This window comes from Corylus avellana, chromosome 3 (genome assembly GCF_965113065.1).
Source record: "Corylus avellana chromosome 3, dhCorAvel1.hap1.2, whole genome shotgun sequence".
Classification (NCBI taxonomy): Eukaryota; Viridiplantae; Streptophyta; class Magnoliopsida; order Fagales; family Betulaceae; genus Corylus; species Corylus avellana.
In genome coordinates, this window is record NC_142492.1 from 7,718,057 (window position 1) to 7,737,605 (window position 19,549).

The following is a 19,549-nucleotide window of genomic DNA, read 5'->3' on the forward strand; positions in this document are numbered from 1 at the left end:
CTCCCTTACCTCTAATTGACATCTGGATGTGATATTTGTGTAAGATTGAGAATATTTATTTTATGGTATAAATTAGATTTTATATATTTAAGGTGTGTTTAGGATTGTGATTTCGTAAGAATATTTTGTAATTTTAAAAGATATTGCAAAACGTAAGACGTTTGGTATTGCAATTTAAAAAGCACATAATCTAGAATAGGAAAAAAATTCACAATTTCTATGAACGTTCTAAGGGGTGCTTATTTGAAAAAGTGCGAAGTTAAATCAAAATTACCATTTCACATAACAACTATTTGATAAAAAAAATATTTATTAAAAACGAAATTTTTAAAATCACACTTATTGAAACCGCAATCTCAAACAAACGCTTAGTGATATCTATTCCCAAACAAAATTTTTTTACAAATTGATGTGGCACAATATGATTACGTTTTTCAAAATTTGAACTTATCTTATATCTAATCATATTGTGCCACATCAGTTTGTAAAAATTTTTCTGTAAAATAAGCCTAGCATTCCTCTGACTTGAGACTTCGTTTGTCAATGTTTTTTGAGAAAATCCTTTGCTTTTTAACAAAAACTTAAAAGTATCATCAAACGATTCTAAATAAAAAATACTCAAAATTACTTTTACATTTATATCATATCATATTGCTTTTTCTTCACTTTTAAAAAGAAGCTTATTTGTTAAAAAAAAAAAAAAATTGGCTCAAAGCTTTTCTACGACATAAAACATAAGAATTTCATGAAAATATACTCAATTCTCATCGGTAGCATGTAACATTTTTAACAAGTAACATTTTTCACTCCATTTGATGCAAGAAATAACCATAATTTCCATAATTTGAAAATCTACAATTTTTTGAAAATTGTTGGGATTAAATTATCATCCAATTGTCAATATTTTCTACAAACTATAGATTGCTCAATGTCTACTCAAACTACCAAAAAAAAAACAAAAAATTCTCAATATCCTCTTTTGAACGTGTCACGTAAGTTACTTGGCATTGGTATCTCGAATTCCTTTCTTTTTAGGTTAGAGCTCACTGAAATTTACCCTTTTTTTTTTTCTTTTTTTTTCTTTTTTTTTTTTTGGGATTGAGGAAGTTAATTGAACAGTACCTGACACAAACTTTTAATATCTATTATTAATGTGAATTGATAATTATTTCTTAATTAATTCTTTATTAGAAAGTCCTATCAAAAGGTAGAATTTTTAGCCGTCTCTTTTATCTGTAGTTGCTAGAGAGAAAAGCGAAACCCTTCAGCCACACAGGGGAGGAGGGTTGGCCGTTTGGCTACCTTCCTCCTCCCCTTGTCCTCCTCGCTCCGGTGCTAGTTATTTACCTGATGCCATAGCCCCGGTGCCTCATCTCTTCCCCTTTCTTGCCGCTCATTTCCCCCTCTGTTTTTCTCCTTTTTGCCCCTTCCCTGCCGCTTTTCTTCCCCCGCCTTCATTTCCTGCAGCGGGCTCCTTGACCTTGTTTTGGCTCTTTGTGGGTTCGGATTTTGTCTGTGGTCGACACTTCGCTACCCACTATTAGGGTTTTCTTTCATGCGTCCCCACCGCGTCGAGCTCCCACTCCCCTTATGCAGTGATTTCTGGCTTGCATGGGTCCAGCTCCCTTCCGGCTACCGTTTTCCCACTTTGTGCTCATTTTCCCTGTTTTTTCCTGGTTTTGGTGGTTCCTTGTTGTTTTTTTTTTCCCTTTTTTTCTTGTTTGTGGTTGTTTTCAAGTCCTACTTTGTCTGTCTTTTCCGCGCCTGTTCGCCGCCCACCGTCCACTGTTAGGCCTGTCGACGCGTCCCCGCCATGATGAGGTTCCAACGCCCCTTCGATTTTCGGTTCCCAGCGTGTGCGTGATCGGAGTGTGTTGTATCTTTTCTTGTTTTATTTATCTGTTTTGTTGCTTCTTTAAAATGTATTTGTGTTTTGACGTATGTTTTTTCCCTGTATTGTTTAATTTTGCCTGTTTTGTTTGGCTTGTAATAAGGCTATTTTCTCTCTCACTCGATCTATGTCGCCTTCGGGTTAATTGGTTTTGGTCCAGACCTTTGGGTTGTGGATGTGATTATTATTCTGGCATCGAGTCGAGGAGGAAGAGTTTCGGCATGAGAGTCTTTCCGCTTTCAGGATCGAGGAATAATTGCTATCCATGCATTTGATTGAATTTGTTTGTTACAGATCTAGTATTAAATCTGATTTTAATCATGGGTTAGCAGATTGGTCTCGAATCTTGTATTAAACCTGGTAATCTTGTAGCTTTATGCTATGGTTGCTTCAGAGCTTTACTTTATGATGTAAGAGCTTTATGCTCGTGGTATTATTGAATGAAATGTTATGTTTTTTTTTTTAATTAAAAAAAAAAAAAAAGAAGGTAGAATTCCTATTGGATTCCTGAGATGGTTGGTTGGGTTGAAAAAAAAAATCTATAAATAAGCTATAATATAATCAGATATTCCTTCAATATGGGTTTAATGCCCAGGTTTCATGTATTTCATATGTTTATCATTTTCTTCATAGTCACTTACGACAAAATCTTAATAAATGGGGGACTATTTGTAGAATAAGCCCACCAAAGGACGGAAGATGGTAGATAAAATAAAAAGAACTCTTCTAAAATTCACAAAGAATCTATTTAGTATTGTGTACCTTTGTTTTCATAAAATAATTATAAGTTTTATAGAAAAACAAAAAGAAATTGTTATAATACATTAATAAATATTTTTTTGTTTATTAAAATGGTTATGCAAGTCGGGTTGCAAAACCATTTTAAGATCCAACTTTTGTGAACATATGTTTTGATTTTTATCTCTTTTTGGAAGAGATAAGATGGAGAACCCCATCTAAAACCCAACTTTTGTGGGCATATATTTTGATTTTTACCTCTTTTTGGAAATTTTAATTTTGAACCTGGCATAACTCTTACGGGATTTTGTGCCACGTGGGCAAAAGTTGGGTCTTAAATGGGGCCAGTTGAGCCCCTATCATATCTCTTTTTAAAATTTCAATTTTGTACCTAACTTAACTCTTACATGGCACAATGCCACGTAGATAAAAGTTAGGTCTTAAATGGGAGTCAGTTGAACTCCTATTATATCTCTAATTTTTATACTAAACCGAGATTGAAAATTCTTCGAATTTGAAGAAAAACCATATAGAGGTTCCCCAATACTCTAGACAAGTTCCCAAAAACTTGGTTCTAATACCATGTTAAAATAAATACAGAATGAGAAAACTTGAATAGAATACTATATATTTCAATGTGTTGAAACTGTGTACAGAAATGACCTATTTATAGTTGATACTTGAATGAACAAAGTTTTCTTCTAAAGTGAGTTGAAAGAACTTTCTCCAATCCAATTTATAAAAATGATATGTGTCTCTTTTTTAATAGCATGTGAGATACACATAATTTTTTAATAAAATTTATTCCAACTTTATCATTGCTATTAAAACTAGTTAAAAAATTGTCTATAACCTTTTTCCTTGTATATATGTTGATTTTATTCTATAATATTATCCATTAATTCCTTGATTATATTCCCTAGTTTAACGGGACTTGGATCATCTTCAGTCCATTTGGACTTGAGAGGAGCCGGTCTGTTGGAAGTCCCACATTGCTTGGGTATTAAGGAGATGGGCCATTTATAAGGATGAGAGAAAACCTCAACTCTTGAGCTAGCTTTTGAGTTGAGTTAGGCCCAAAACTCGTTTCTAACATGGTATCAAAGCCTAGCCCAATTGGTTGTGGCCCACCGTCACCCATTGTCGCACGTGTTGGCTTGGATGTCCTCCCCCCACACGTGAGGGGGCGTGTTGGAAGTCCCACATTGCCTGAGTATTAAGGAGATGGGCCATTTATAAGGGTGAGGGAAAACCTCAACTCTTGAGCTAGCTTTTGAGTTGAGTTAGGCCCAAGACCCGTTTCTAACACCTCTAAAATTAGAGGACAAAATTGTCCAACAAAATATGAAAGGACAATTTTGCTCTCTAATTTTAGAGGACTGGATCCTTTCCTGTCTAAATAGACCGGAGAGGATCCAAGTCCCGTTAAACTAGGGAATATAATCAAGGAATTAATGGATAATATTATAAAATAAAATCAATATACATGCAAGGACATATAAATCAATAAGCAAATGCGGTAAATCAGGCAAATACGGTGAATATATATTCATAATATATTTTGAATATATTCTAACAGATATAAGTTTAGTTCTCACAAGTTTGTCGGTTTTTCTCTCTAGTTATCAATTAGTATTATTATTCTTACGAATGATGTTATTATTATTATTAGGAAAAACTTCACTTTCCACTATTGATCTTTCATCACTTTACAATCACACTCTGAAACTTCAAAATGTTTCAATTTAAGGTCACCATATTTAAGAAGTTTGCAGTTTCAAAATTTCAATTCTCCCGTCAAATAAAATTATTGATCAATGAAATGTCCCTTGTAAAATTACAAAAATACTTTAACTAAATGATTAAAAAAATAATTTAAAAAAAACGATGAGATCCGTGAGTTGTGACTTAACGTGTGTCACTTACCCAGGTAATGGGTCACCTTGGCCTGGGTCACTCGTGACTCGCTGTGACCCATTGCTGATCACAAGTGACCCAGGCTGAGGGTTACAATAGGTCAAAGGTGATAAAAACTAGGGCATTTTAGGTATTTTAGCTTCATCTCGTTTGATTTAACACTGAATTTTGACAGGAATTGACATTTCAAAACTTCTAAAAAATGGTGACCATGAATTGACATTTCAAGCGTTGTTGTTATTATTATTGTTATTATTATTATTATTTGTTAAATTAAAATCCATTAACATGTTTCTCTCTGATAAGAAAAAGGTTATAGACAATTTGCGTATCTGCTACGTACAACAGATTTAAAGTTATGTACTGATCGTCTTGTGTAGGAAGTTGTATTTCAGAAGAAAACAGAATGTCGGACTATTTTTCTCGAGACCCTCTGATATTAATATTGGTAAGACGTCTAGTGAAATCCCTCTTCCGTTTCAGGTGTCCCTCCAAAGAGTTATGTTCCTTATTGAGCGACATTTTCATTACCACGCACTTCAACAACAATCACGACAACAACGATGACAACAAGGGTTACCATATTATCTACCACTGGTCTCAGAATTCAGAGCACTTGAGTCACTATTCCCTACACCATCCCAAAACCTATGACGAGTACTTTCGTTTCAAACTACCTTCCAACATTCCTAGACTAGTCGTTAATTCTTGTAACGGGTTGATTTGCTTGTTTGAACACCCTAACATCATCGTTCTCTGGAATCCATTGATCCGAAAGCTGTTGAGGCTTCCAGAGCCTACAGTACCGAATAGGTTTGGCGTTTCTGAACTTTTTCGATATGCTCACAGGCTCGGGTATGATCGACGAAACCACGATTACAAGGTGGTGAGATTAGTGTACCATATGAGGGAGCTGAGCCTTTTGAGGGGGTGTGATAGTCCAGTTAGACTTCCTGGTGAACCTGAGGTTTTTAGTCTGAGCAAAAGGTATTGGAGGAGAGTGAATGGGCGTTGTGAGTGCACTTGTGAATGTTGTGTCCCACATTGAGAAAATATAAAAGAAAATAGTGCTTAATATATCTAAGTGGACTTTAGCCTATTAACTTAGGCTTTTGAGCTAGAGTTGTGTTCAATTAATTATATTAATGTACTTTGATTAAAAACTCTATAATCGAGTGTCTGGATGCGTCGGGTTTAGAGTTGTTTCTCCACTCACAACTCGGGTTGTGTTTGCATCGGGGAGTTGGGTCAATGTGAAGAGACTCACAAGTGAGAGAGAGATTGTTGTGAGTGCATTGAGAAAATATAAAAGAAAAGAGTGCTTAATATACCTAAGTGGACCTTAACCCATTAGCTTAGGCTTTTAGGCTAGAATTGTGTTCAATTATGTATATTAATGTACTCTTAGTAAAAACTCTATAATCATTTTATCTCCCAACAATGCGCCTGTGGTTTGGGCGCCTGAAAGTATGTGTACAATGAGAGCAAATGATCCTATGCTTTTGGTGCGTGAAACAGTGTTGCCGACTTATGTCAACAGGGTTATCCATTGGTTATGCTTTGGAGCGTTGCTTTTGTTTGATGTAGGGCTGAGCGTCGGTCGGTAATGTCGGTTTCGGTAGAAAATTTTTATTTTCGCCTTTCGAACCGACAATGTCGGTAAAGTCAGTTATTTCACCGACTTATTCCGTCAAATTTTATTTTATTTCGCATTTCGAACCAAATGCGGTCGGTAAAGTCGGTGTCGGTCGGAAGTCGGCAAAGTTGGTGTCGGTTATGTCGGTATGTAGAAAAGCGGCAAATTTGTCGGTAAAGTCGGTCGAAAGTCGGTCGGTAAAGTCGGTTCGGTTAAAAAACCTCTTCTGCCTACCAAACCGAAAAATTTGGAATAAAAAAAATCATGCCGCCTATTGTCCGCCATTTAGTCGGTAACGGTCGGTGTCGGTCGAAATTGGTCAAAAGTCGGTTAATCGGTAATTTGCTCAGCCCTAGTTTGATGTGAGTGACGAGGTATTTCGACAAATAAAATTACCCGATGGAATGAGAGGCCGAGTGCGAGCCATTGCGGCTTGTAAGGGCTCTCTTTTGGCTTGTGATTATATAGATGACCGTTGTGTGTGTGGGTGATGAAAGAGTATGGTGCCATTGAGTCATGGATGAAACATACTGTTATTCGTGACCCGTATTCAAGAATATGGGACCCGGTGAGCATCTCACTGACTACTACTGGCTGTGAATTGCTGTTGTCGACAAGAATGGGAGAGCTGCAACTTTTCTATAATGGTCAATTGCGAGAAACGAAGAAACTTGGAGATTTGTATTTAGATAAATGCATTGATCATAGCCTCGTTTTAATTGAAGAAGAAGAAAACAACGAATGTAAATCATTGTCCTTGAGAGACTAAGGACATGTTTCAGATTATGTTTGAGGAGCTTAAAAGTACTTTTGACACTCAAAAAGTCCGTTTGAAAAAAAAAATAAAAATATTTGTTTGTTAAAAGAATTAAAAGCGCTTTTAAAGGTCTAAAAAGCCTAAAAATTGTAAAACGCACTTTTGGCAAAAGCTTAAAAATGAAGCTTTTGCCCAAAAGCTCTTTTTTATTTAAAAACTCTATTTCTCAAACGCAATTCCAAACATGTTCTAACCACTTTACAAAACAACGAATGGACGGACTGTTTATGATAATGTTAGATTAGGTGTTACTATAATATTTGCACTTCCTTTCATGAATTATTTTGCTTGCTCTTTTGAATGTTAATTTGTTGCCATTAGGATAACTTAATCATTTTTCTCGCATTTGGTGGAAATTTGGTATAATTAAGGCTAGATTTTAGATACACTTGCTATGTGCTATGTTTAAGAAGGGGAAAATAAAAGAGAAAAAATAAAACAAAAAGAATCCTTTATTTATTAGCAATTCAATGAAATAAAAATAAAGAGAAAAAGAAAAAGAAAAAGATATGAAATAAAACAAAAACAGAGTCCTTTATTTATTATTTTCTCGTTTATATATATAGACAATTTGACTAAAAAGAAAGACCAACCGCACGAAAACAAAAACCCAAGAAAAGGCTTCTCTTCTTTACTTCCGTCGAACGGCTCGCCGTCGCCGGAACCGATTGCCCTGACAAAAGAAAGGCGCCAAAAGCAAGAAAAGCCTTGTCATTTGAAATTTTTAGTTCTTTCGGACGGCTAAGTCCTACTGGGTCGCCGTTGCCGGATCCCGGGCGCCCAGCCGACGCTCCGGGTTCGTCTTATAACTTCGTCAACAGCACCTTGCAAACTCGGACGAGAAAGAATCCCTTTCGTGGTCCTAAACAGGAAACCGTAAAAAGAATCTTCACTTTCAATGTCGCCGTCAAAAAAGTGTTGAGCGTCTTACCACATATACTGCGCTTCTTCATAACGTCCCATTTATTGAAGTGCCATTGCCTGGGTGCATAGACGCGTCACTAAACGGGCTGGGGAAAGTGGTTCTTGTTCTTGTTCGTGTTCGGGTGAAGAAGGTGGGGATGGGGGGAACAGGGGTTCGGGTTCCGGCGAAGAAGGTAAGGATCGGGGGAACAGGGGTTCGGGTTCCGGTGAAGAAGGAGAGGATGGGGACAGTGATTCGGTTCCAGGGGAAGAAGCGGCAAAGGGGGATGAGGACGATTGTTGGGCACCCATTGCAGAAAAAGAAGTTGGCTTGCAGAGTAACACAAAGAGACGATGCGGGTATTTATAGTTATAGGAATTGCAAAGAACAATTAATTAAAGTAAAAAAAATCCATAAGATTGATCTAATTAACTAACTTTTCTTTTGACGGGTTAATGTAGCGTAATCTTTACACTTAGAAATGAATGGTAAAAAAGCAGAAGAAGAGTTTGAGGCACAAGAATGCAGAAATTTCAAAACACAAGATTCGTCATTGAGATAACATTAAAATTCCCTTTTGTCATCTACAAATTCAAGGTACATTTCTCATTGTTGGTGTTAATGAGTGGTCTACAGAAACAAAATATACAAAAGCGTATTTACAACTCCTTGTAATGCAACATCATTGGATGATAATCGGAAATTTCATTTAATCTCTTCAATCAAAGCCCTGCCTCTAGTTTCTGCCTTATTGGTCTGTGAATTCACAGGTTGCTTACTGCCTCCATAATCCATAGCTGAGCTTTTCTCTGCCCCTACCATAGCTGCTAAGGAAGACCAAGCTTCACCCGGCTGCTCATGGACCCAACACATGATGAAATAAATCTTCCTCTCAGCAAGCTTCAGCTTACTCCTAATTTCCACCCTTCTTGAATTTTTTGGTTTCTCTGACTTCAGTTCCCTCTCCCCAGCCTGGATCAGCCTCTGCAGATCACAAAGCGAGTAAACTAAAGCAGGACCCCCTAACGAGAGTAGGCTTATCACATCATCAACGAGTATTAATCCTAATTGTAAGCCACCCATGTGTCTGTAAGCTGGAGAGCAGGTTTGCTCCAAGCAATGGGACAGAGCTTCCAACACAGTTTCTGGCTGCCCTCCTTGACCCAAGACAGCAGAAACACTCAACACCACCATGGCTGATCCTACCGCATCGGATTGCCAATCCCCATTGTAGAGACGAAGTGTGAAACAGTAGCTATATAAAATGTCAACCAGGTGAACAGCTAACATAGGTGATGGCTCTGTGGAACTAAGCTTGCTAACTGGAGGTAGTGGGCTTTCAGGGCCAGGAGGAATCTCACTTGATGGGTTACTTTCTAGGTGTTCTTCTAGTGATACCAATGCTTCCTTTTTGTCAAGTGGTTGGACGAGTTGAGTGCCTTCCTTGCTAAGGGATATTGTTCGGGCAGAAGGCTTGAACCACCACGGATCCCATGGCTCAATCATTTTGCTCAGCTCCCCAGAAGCAAGAGCTCTTTGGAACTGCTTCTTTTCTTCAGCAGATAAATCATCAAAACAAACTTGATCCCCTGCAGAGAGGAAAGACAAATGAACTCTAATCAGCTTTAGGGAACATATGATCAAGAAGACATACCAGCTAATATTCACACTCAAACTACAACCTAAGGAGTGCAGAGATCTATATAGTTGGCAGCGTAAAATCAAGGCAAGCAATTGGACCTAGCATCTAGAAGACAGAGAAGGAAAGGATCAAAAGGAACATACCAGACAATATCTTTTGAACAGTCTCCTCAGACAGAGTTGTTGAATCTGCCAAAAATAAAAGCAGGACTTAGGGACCCTTCTAAACAATCATTCAAACAGCTTAACATGTCTCAAAGTTGCTATAACAAGAACCAAAAGGTGGAGCCACATTCATTTTTACTTGTATTCTGAAGCATATATAGATTTAAATTATAATTTACCCATGTCGTCAATATTCCAACTTGGGATTCCATCAACCCCTACTTGCAATTCTTTACGTAGCCTGATTAATGCTTATCAGTATTTATATTTAACTATAAAAACTCAAAATTCTGCAATGGCATCCCTGAAGCTACATCACCATTGGACAAATCAACCTGCAGCTAGGATCATTTTGTTGAATGGTTCTCTTGGCTTGATCACTGAGAAGAAATTTTTTAAAAACAAAAGCATAACGAACCGGTATAATTAACTAGAGAAACCTTTGCAGGCCTGACTCCTTTTATTAATGACAAAACCACAACTTTCAACACACCATCAAAAAGGGCTACTTGAAATAGTAAGTTCTATAAAACTATTGAAAGCTTTATTTCATACGGTGCTTTTATGAGACTAATAAAAGATATTTCTCAATATTTAAATCTTTTTCATTCTACATAAAGCAAAACTTCTATAAGGCTTCTCAAGCATCATCTCTAATACTACTGCACTGGAATTATCAACCTTAGAGGCATTATTCTGAATAATTCATTTAGAACAAAACAGTGTTACTCATTCTTAAGATTGTAATTGTTTTAGCAAAATTTTCAGGTGCTGTCCAGGGGTTTGGGTAATCAAAATGCCTAAAATATGGTGAAACATTACATGCCTAGACGACAAAAAAAGGGAAGGAAAAAAAAAAAAAAAGAGAGTCAAAAGATCATCAACTTTTACTGGCAGCTGTATTCTCATTCACTGAATTTTTTCAAATGAATTTCGACTGTAAAGCAATGCTTGAGCTGACAGATTTACATAAGATCTCCTCCCTTAACAAGGAAATTTTAGCTTCATATGTTTGTGACTTTTTTTTATTTTAAAATGGGTTACGCGACTAAAATATTCTCTCTGACAATTAATAAGAGCCAATTTTCACCAAAATAGCAAGGACAAGCAAACAATCTCAAAGCAAACAAAAATACAGATAACATACCATCCTCATCCATGCTATCCGTTTCCTCTTCTGAATGTAATCGTTTCAAAATGTCTAGCATTTTCTGTTTAGTTTCATCATCAGGCTGCATCTGCCCAAGCTCTCCAACTACATTGTCTCGCATGAAGGACTCAGTGCATCGAAGACTATGAGACTGTAAAGAAAAAGTACATATATGAGGAATATGCAAATGATACAGATCTTGGATGAGAATGGAAACTTGTTCAGCTAAATTCAAAGTGATCAATAGCATCAAGATCTTTTATTTTTTTATTTTTTTATTTTTTTATTTTTTTATTATTATTATTTTTTTATCATTAAAGCAACTACAAAAAATTCTTTACTCAAGGGTAAGCAGCATATATGGAACTAGTACTAGCTTTTACAAATTAAAATTCATGCATAGCACTAAATAACAAAGACTTCCAAAAAAACAAAACAAAACATAACCGGCACAAAACCTCGGGTCTTCAACACTAGCCGGAGTAAATTCAACTTACCTTATAGCACCGGAGAGAACAGTATCGAGAATTGCATCGAGGACACGTATATTGTGAAAATTGCTTCTGGCATCTGCCTTAAAGAGAAAAAATTGCTGTTAAAACTTCAAAGTAAACATTTTTTATACAAGTAAAACTTCAAAGTAAATATAAAAGCTTGATGCAATAAAAGCTTATTCTTCTACATATTAGATTTGTTTAGCAGTATCTGATTTATACATATAATCTGAAAAAATTTAACTGCTATAAATTTCTTCACTGAACAATTCAATATCAAAGAAAGTGCCCAGATTAATACCACTACCCAAATTGCCAAATTCAACAAATTCAAGCTAAAATTGAAAAATTAATAAGAAAAAACCTTACCCATTTTATGGATCTCATTATTCTTAAAATAGGTCAAAAAAGGTCATCAAATTGTACAAAAATTTCAAACTAAACCAAAAAAAAATTAATAAACAGGGTTTGGAGAGGAACATACACGTGGCAGATTATCCGGGAAGGAGGGTTCAATGTTGAAGAGCTGGAAGGGTTATCGGAGGTAATGATCGACTCGGCCATGACTCAGAAACTCGGTGAGGAACTCAGTTCAGTGTTAGGGTTTTTGGAACTCTGAATGCACTAGAAAGAAGAAGAAGAGTCTGTTCTTGGGCGACTTGTTAGGGCTCTAACCATCTTTAAAAAGCACTTCAATTGGGCCAGCACCTTCAATGAAACAGAGCAATTAACCCTAACCCACTAAGAAAATTATGCTTAGTCATATTTTTATTTAAAATAGCTAATAAAAAATTACTTTATTTATTTTAATTAGTTAATTGCTTTTAAAATGCACCCTATATCGGACAATTTATTATTTCTTTATATTATTTAAATTTTCGTTCTTTATATTTCTTTATTCTTTTTCTATTTTCTTTCTATGGATCGTATATTTTCGGTGGTCATTTTTGTCAAACGGTTAAGCTAATAGGAAGTGATGAATCAATTTATTTAATTAATACTTTAATACTCCCCTATGAACATGTAGGCTCAAATAAGAACCAGTATATAAAATATTGAATTGAAATGAAGAATTAATTGTAGAGTCAGGGTTCAAATTCATAACTTCCGCTCTAATTCTATGTTAAAACATTCTTGTAGAAAAAGATAGCAGAAAAATAATTGTAAAGAAGAAAATTGTATTTTTGATGTATATTCAATTGTACAATAGAATGACATATTTATAGTTGAATAAGTCCCTAAAAGAAAGGAAATACAATAATTACAAAATCACATAAAATCAGTATATTTACAATAATGAATACAATATCAAATATTGCAATAATATATGTGGAGAATATTTCCGTAATATATTGAGAATATTACAAGAATATTTTGTTATATAAATATTGCCAAAATATAATACTCCAACAATCCTTAAAGATTAAGTTGGTAGTTGAATATGAGGAGTGCAAGGCTTACAAACAAATTTTACAGAAAAACTTTTTACAAACTGATGTAGTACAACATGATTAGGTTTTTCAAAATTTGAACTTATCTTATATCTAATTATGTTGTGCTACATCAGCTTGTAAAATTTTTTCTGTAAAATTTGTTTATAAACCTAGCATTCATCCTCGTTGAATATTAGCAAAAGTAGTAAGTGGTTTAATTTATTATGTAATATACTGCTAAATGCTTTGCACAACGGAAACTAAGCGGTACCGGTCGGTGCACTACATGGTGATGTGATATAATTATATAAAATTAAAAGTATGTTTAGAATTGTATTAAAAAATAAAACTTTTTAAATTTAAAAAAAAAAGATTTATTTTAAACTTTTTTCAAAGTAATCACAGGCAGGCTCTAAGCACTTTCAAACGAGTAATTTTATAAGTTTCTTTTTCGTCGCTCTTGTGTTCCTCAAAAAACAAGATAACTTTTAAAATCACAATTTAATCAAAATTTAATAATAATTAATTACAAGCTTAGTGGTAAATTTAAGAGCCGCATTATTTTTAGAAGGATACGAGAATGACGCACAAGTGACTTCTAACATTATTCCAATTTTACACATTAAAGTCCTTTACTCCTGTTTACTTTCACACTCATTCTCTACAATTCTACACATTTCTTTTCCTATGATAATCAGCTATGAAGAAATTCATAATCAAATTGAAAAATAAATTAATAGCGGAATTAAAATAAAAGAGACAAAAGATTTTTACGTGGTTCAGTCTATAACCTACATCCACAGATAAAGCCCTATGGGCTACATTATGCTTTTATTCAATAAATTATTTACTGTACATAATGCTATATTTATAGAGCTTACATATAAATGTAATATTAATCAAATCCTTTGATCCCTAAATTAGGGTGATCCCTAAATTAGACTAATCTAACCTTCTTCGTATGAACTTCATCCTCCTTCCTCTATTTCTTCCAATTATTTTACAAATCTACAATATATATATATATATATAATAAATTCTGTAGAACTCAGACCAGTGGAAAGACCTTGTTCATGGTATCCTTATCTTCTGCTGATCTGGTAAACAGTTGTTATTAAGCTGATCATCATCTTTTTCGCACTTGTCATTGCTTGCAGGCTTGAATTCAGCCAAACCTGCTAGTTCTTCAACAGCATCGACAATGCCATTGATCCTTGTGACAATTTCAATCAACAAAGAAGTTAATGTTACAAGTGGAATAATATCCATGATAGGCATTTTTGTAACCACTGCTTTTGAGGCAGGCTGCAGCTGCTCTGTTGTCTTATTTTCAGGAGTTTCTGCAGCTTCTGGCTTTGATGGGGGGTTGAATAACTTAGGAAGGGCATTCAAGTTAAATTGGAGCTCTTGTACTGCTTTGTTCATTTCTCCAACCAGAAAATCGATGTTAGATGATTTCTTCATTGTCTTGATGGTCCAAGCTAGCTCCCTTATGACATCTGAAGAGTTGAAGCTTACTTTCAAGCAAACGTTGCTGATATGCATCTTTACATATTCAGATGGCTGTTGGAATAAAGTGTTTAGAGCTTGCATCAACATTACATTCTCCATGAAGAGTATTAATAAAATTAATCTTATTTGCCTAACACGTAAAATATTTACTTGAAATGAAAGGAAAATGACAGAGACAAGGTTCAAACTCAGAACCTTTACTCTGATACCATGTTTAAAATAAAAAGTACGTTAACGTGAAAAGATAGACTTAAATCATTTAAATTAATAAAAACTTGGGTTTACCTGATTTTCTGAATTGATGCAACCATTGAGAGCGTCTATGCAATAAGCACAGCTGCGCATTGATTCCCCTATTTTGATGTACTGTTTCCATGGGTGCCGAAAGTTGAAGCGGCCATGAGCTGGCTCCCATGTTGCAAAATTGGCCTATGCACAAAGCAATGCCAGTTTCTCATTTCATTTAAAGATATCATAAAAAATGATTTAGATCATAATTACTAGCATTTTTTTTTTCTAATGACGAGAACCTTCTAAGGTACCCTTGTCAGGTAATTAAATTCGAGAGCTAACCCTAATAAGCAGTTTGCACCCAGTAAATTTCGAACCTAAGATCATGAAGAGCACTTAAAATTACTTGCATTAGTCCCCTCACTTACCAAAGAGTCTTCTGTTGCCTTGGAACTTAGAACGCATTTGTACCCTTGCAGCTTCTTTTGACATTCTTTATCACCGTCATCAAGGTCGTCACCATGTTTGAAGTATTTAGCTACACAACCTGAATATTGGAAAAAAGTATGTTTGTTAATATGTTCTGGAGACCATTTTCTGCATTTTGGTTTGAAAACAATGACAGATCACAGAAACATGGGTTTGAAAAAGCACTCACCCTCTAGGGAATCCGCAAGCTTGTCAATGTTACAAAAGATGAGAGTATGGAGATCTTGACCAGCCCAAATGGGGCAAACAAGCATGCTTATAATAATGCACAAGACAGTGCCAATGACAATGGTGAACAATCTCTGACGGGCCACAACAAGCACTGTAACGGCCATTTCAGCCACCCGAAAACCCGATATTGAAACCAAGCTAAATGTAAGGACAAATATCATAGCACCATAGTCAAACCAGGCTTTCACCGAAGGGATGAATCTTGAGAAGGTGGCTAGAGAAGCTGAACAACCAAGATCATCGGACCGTTAATTACCCGTCAATTAATTTATAGTTTAAACTATAACACATAAAAAATAAAAGAGCAAAATTTACTTTACCCCTAAAATTTGAGGTGTTTTTCAATTTGAATCCAAATGTTTAAAAGTTTGCAATATACTACCATAATATTTTAAAAATTTACAATTAACATCATCTGTTACTAATTGCCATCTAAATAGACGAAAATGACATCACGTGGGATTTTTATGCTGCGTCTTCCAATTTTGCACCCAACCTAACTAGTGAAATGACATAATTGCCCATCTTTAAAATCTGACGCCTGTTTTGATTTTTTTTTTCTTGTCAACCCCTTTTGAACCCCTTTTGGGTGTCGTGTGGGTGTTGGAGTGAAAAAGAAAAGGTGCAAATGCCTCTCACCTACTCCTATGCCGGCAATTTCCATGTATTTAGATGGCAATTAGTAACAGAGTGTGTTAATTGCAAATTTTTAAACATTAAGGTTCAAATTGAAAAACACCTCAAACTTTAGGGGAGTAAAGTGAATTTTCCTCAAAATAAAAATAAAATGAAAGATACAGATTTTACCATGTTTTTATAAAAAAAACAACACAATTTGGTAAGGAAATTAACAACACAGTTTGAGTTACAAAGACATGGTTAAATCTGGACTCTTTATTATTATTATTATTATTATTTTTTGAAAAGTGCATATACTCCCATCAAATTACCACTCAATTGACAACGTATTTTTCAAACTTTCAATTGTCACAATGTCCCTCATAAACTACTAAACAATTGACAATGTCTTCACAAAGCCAACAAAAAGACAAAAGTGACCCCAATTTTCTTTAAAAACAAAACTATTTAAAAAAATAAAATAAAATTTCACACCCTGAAATTTGTATTTTTTTTTTTTTAAATGTTTTATTATTTTATTAAGGGTATTTACAGACCTAAGAGGAAAACTGCGACTCCATTAATTATAGGTTCAATTGTGTGTCCTGATTTGCTAGCAACCCATTGAACGCCAACTGCAAGAAATCCAGCAAGAAAAGTTCCACATATTCTGTTAAAACACTTACTTAGTGTTGCACCTGCCATTGATCAATAGGGAAAAGTGATCAAACTACTAAGCTTCAAGCAAGTTGCTTTTTATATACTTTAGATTGTAAGTACACAAATTTATGATGAAACCTGCAAATATCTTTTGAGTAATGCTATTTAGTAAAAGGGTAAAGTTCACATACCCCATCGAACTACCACTCAATTGACAATATTCCTTCAAACTTTTAATTGTGACAATGTCCTTCTAAACTACCAAAACATTGTCAATGTCCTTCCAATAACAAAACTACCCTTAGTAAAATAAAAACAAAAAATACTAAAACTAAAAAAAAATATATAAAATCCAAGGGGTGACCAAATTTAAAAATAAAAAACTATATTTTTATAAGAAAAAAATCATATTTTTTTTTTTATAAAAATTTTCATTTTCATTTTCATTTTCATTTTTTAACTTTTTAAATATAAATTTCAGTTTAAAAAAATTAAAATTTTCGTTTAAAAAAATTAAAATTTTCGTCTTTTAAAACATAATTAAAAAAAAAATTGTTTTTTTCAAAATAAAAATTTCATTCTAAAAAAAGAAAAAAAAACATTTCCGTTTTAAAAAATAATATATATATTTTTTAAATCGTTTTTTTAATTAAAATTTTCTTTTTTAAAAAAAATATTTTTATTTTTATTTTTTGAATTTACAGAGGTATTTGTGTCTTATTGAGAAATCTATAAGGACATTTTTATCTTTTTGCTAGCATTAAGGGGGATATTGACAATATTGTTTTAGTAGTTTGGGGGACATTATCAATTGTGTTGTAGCCTAGTAAAATGTTATTGGACTGCATACAACTGGGCTGACATGTCAGGTGAAAATAAGTTGTTAGATCAGCAATGACTGATTTTCACTGTCATGTCATTCTAGTTGTATGATAATCGTATACTAATATACTACATAGCATTTCTCGTATCTTTTAGGCTAAGACCAAAAACCTCGTTTGATTCGCGGAATGTCTAGTTCGTTGGAAAATGAATAGCTACTACTGAAAATAGAAGAGTGTGGAATAGAATATCTACTTCATATTTCTTAGTTTGGTAACAACACACATTCAAAAATATGAATTGATTACGAAAAATCCCTTTCTTTTTTTTTTCAAACTCATATTCAAAAATAAAAAATAAAAAATAAAAATAAAAACCTAAAATAAAATGGGTGGTCAGACACCCCAGAGCATATCTGGGGTGGCCTCTGTGGGGTGGTCGTGGCCACCCCAAAATGCGAAGAGGGTGATTGCACCACCCCCCAAACGCCTCGGTCCCCCGAAGCTTCTAGAGGTGGTACGACCAACACCCCCACCTCTTCTGTGGGTGGCCGACCACCCCAATGGGTGGTCAAGCGGCTCACTTTATTTTTCATATTTTTTTATTTTGTATTAAGTTTAAATTTTTTTTTTTTTTTAAAAAAATTGTATAGGTATTTTTGAAAAACGTATTTCATTCCTTAAAGATTAGTAGTCCATGAGAATAAGTGTGTAACCAAAGAATGAAATAGCTATACCATAGGATTAGATATTTCTTTCTAAGGGTCTATTTCGCAAACCAAACGTGGGAGGCCCAAGTGTTTCAGTGTTTGCATACAATTGAAATCTTTTTCATTCGGATTAAGAGTGGAAATGATCATCCTTTGTAATATTTTCCCACATTTGATTAGAAAAAAAATAAAATAAAATAAAATAAAATTGAAATGACATGTAAGGTGAAAATCAGTCATTGATCAAAACAAGGGCATGTAAAAGAAAAAATCTAAAACTGATTTTTACTTTCAAGCCATTTGATAAGTCGTATAACAATCAGATAACAGTTTACTAAATAGCGTTTTTCATATCTTTTATGCCAAGACCCAAGTGTTGTATATGATCATATATATATATATATATAGTTTGAGTACTTACCGACAGTGTTTTCAAATACAACCACAACTGTCATGATTTCCCACAGAGCAGCCACTTGTCCAACAACATCATACAGAGGCGTCATATAGTAAAAGAGTGAGACAAGAGTGAGCGCCATCCCTACTTTTAGACCATGGATCACTTTTTTGGGGTCATCAACTCCTATATCCCACGCTTTGCGCAAAAACTTCCACACTTTTGAAGCCAACCCTACAATAAAAGCCTTTCGAGAAATCAAGATTCTGCATGAAGTTTTTGCCTCAGGATCCAAAATCTCTACCACCTTTATCCTCCGCTCCAAGCCATTGCTAACTTCCTTCTGATCAGAAACCATTGATCTAATTTTATATGTTGGCCACAAGAAATAATAGAAGATGATTGCTGAGAAATATTGTTGAAGCCTTGGGATAGTGAGAAATGGCACAAGAAATGCCACGCAATGAAAATTTAGGGTCGGATGGTGGATGCATGCATGATGGGAGACTATTGAAGTATATATATAAAATGGGTATTTGATATTTCATAGGAATTAATAGACTATATATTTTCAATGGTGTGGAGATACTATTACTATATATATATGGATAACCAATATTTCTTATTATTTTTAGCTTTTTGGTAGGTATTCTCTCTCTCAATATAACCTGCAATGTTCTATTTCAAATCCCCCTATTGCGTTGACATGTAATATATATATACAACTTGCAACGTAACATTAGCTAGTACTATTATTTTTAAAAGTATTATAACTTTTATAATTATAAGTACCTAAGAACTTGATGTGACAATTCACATGGTACTTACTCGATTAATCACTAAGAAATTAAGGAACAGAAATTTTCTCCAAATTATTTTTTTTTTACATGTCCGCACAAGAGAAGGAATGAGGATTCGAACTAGTGACCTCCGCTTCATTAAGTATGGTCCCAAGTGAATGAGCTACCTCTTATGGACAAATTTTCTCTAAACTTGTCTGGAGGAAATGTCATCCAATCCATTTAAAATAGTATCAAGTGACTATAAATATTTGGGGTAATTACTTTTTGCCTCCATGAACTACAGTGCCTTGA

The 19,549-nt window shown here is 34.5% G+C and overlaps 1 protein-coding gene and 1 pseudogene across 1 annotated transcript; both read right to left on the minus strand.

Moving 5' to 3' along the window:
* Positions 1-8,449: 8,449 nt before the first annotated feature.
* On the minus strand, positions 8,450-11,995 carry LOC132175028 (HIT-type Zinc finger family protein). Its single transcript, XM_059586826.2, has 5 exons — positions 11,838-11,995; positions 11,357-11,429; positions 10,857-11,010; positions 9,689-9,733; positions 8,450-9,492 (listed from the first exon to the last, which is right to left on the minus strand). The coding sequence occupies exons 1-5, from the start codon at positions 11,915-11,917 to the stop codon at positions 8,609-8,611; spliced, it is 1,236 nt and encodes a 411-aa protein (XP_059442809.1). The 5' UTR covers positions 11,918-11,995; the 3' UTR covers positions 8,450-8,608.
* A 1,839-nt stretch (positions 11,996-13,834) lies between these two features.
* Positions 13,835-18,813, minus strand: LOC132174414 (aluminum-activated malate transporter 10-like; annotated as a pseudogene).
* Between the last annotated feature and the right edge of the window lie 736 nt (positions 18,814-19,549).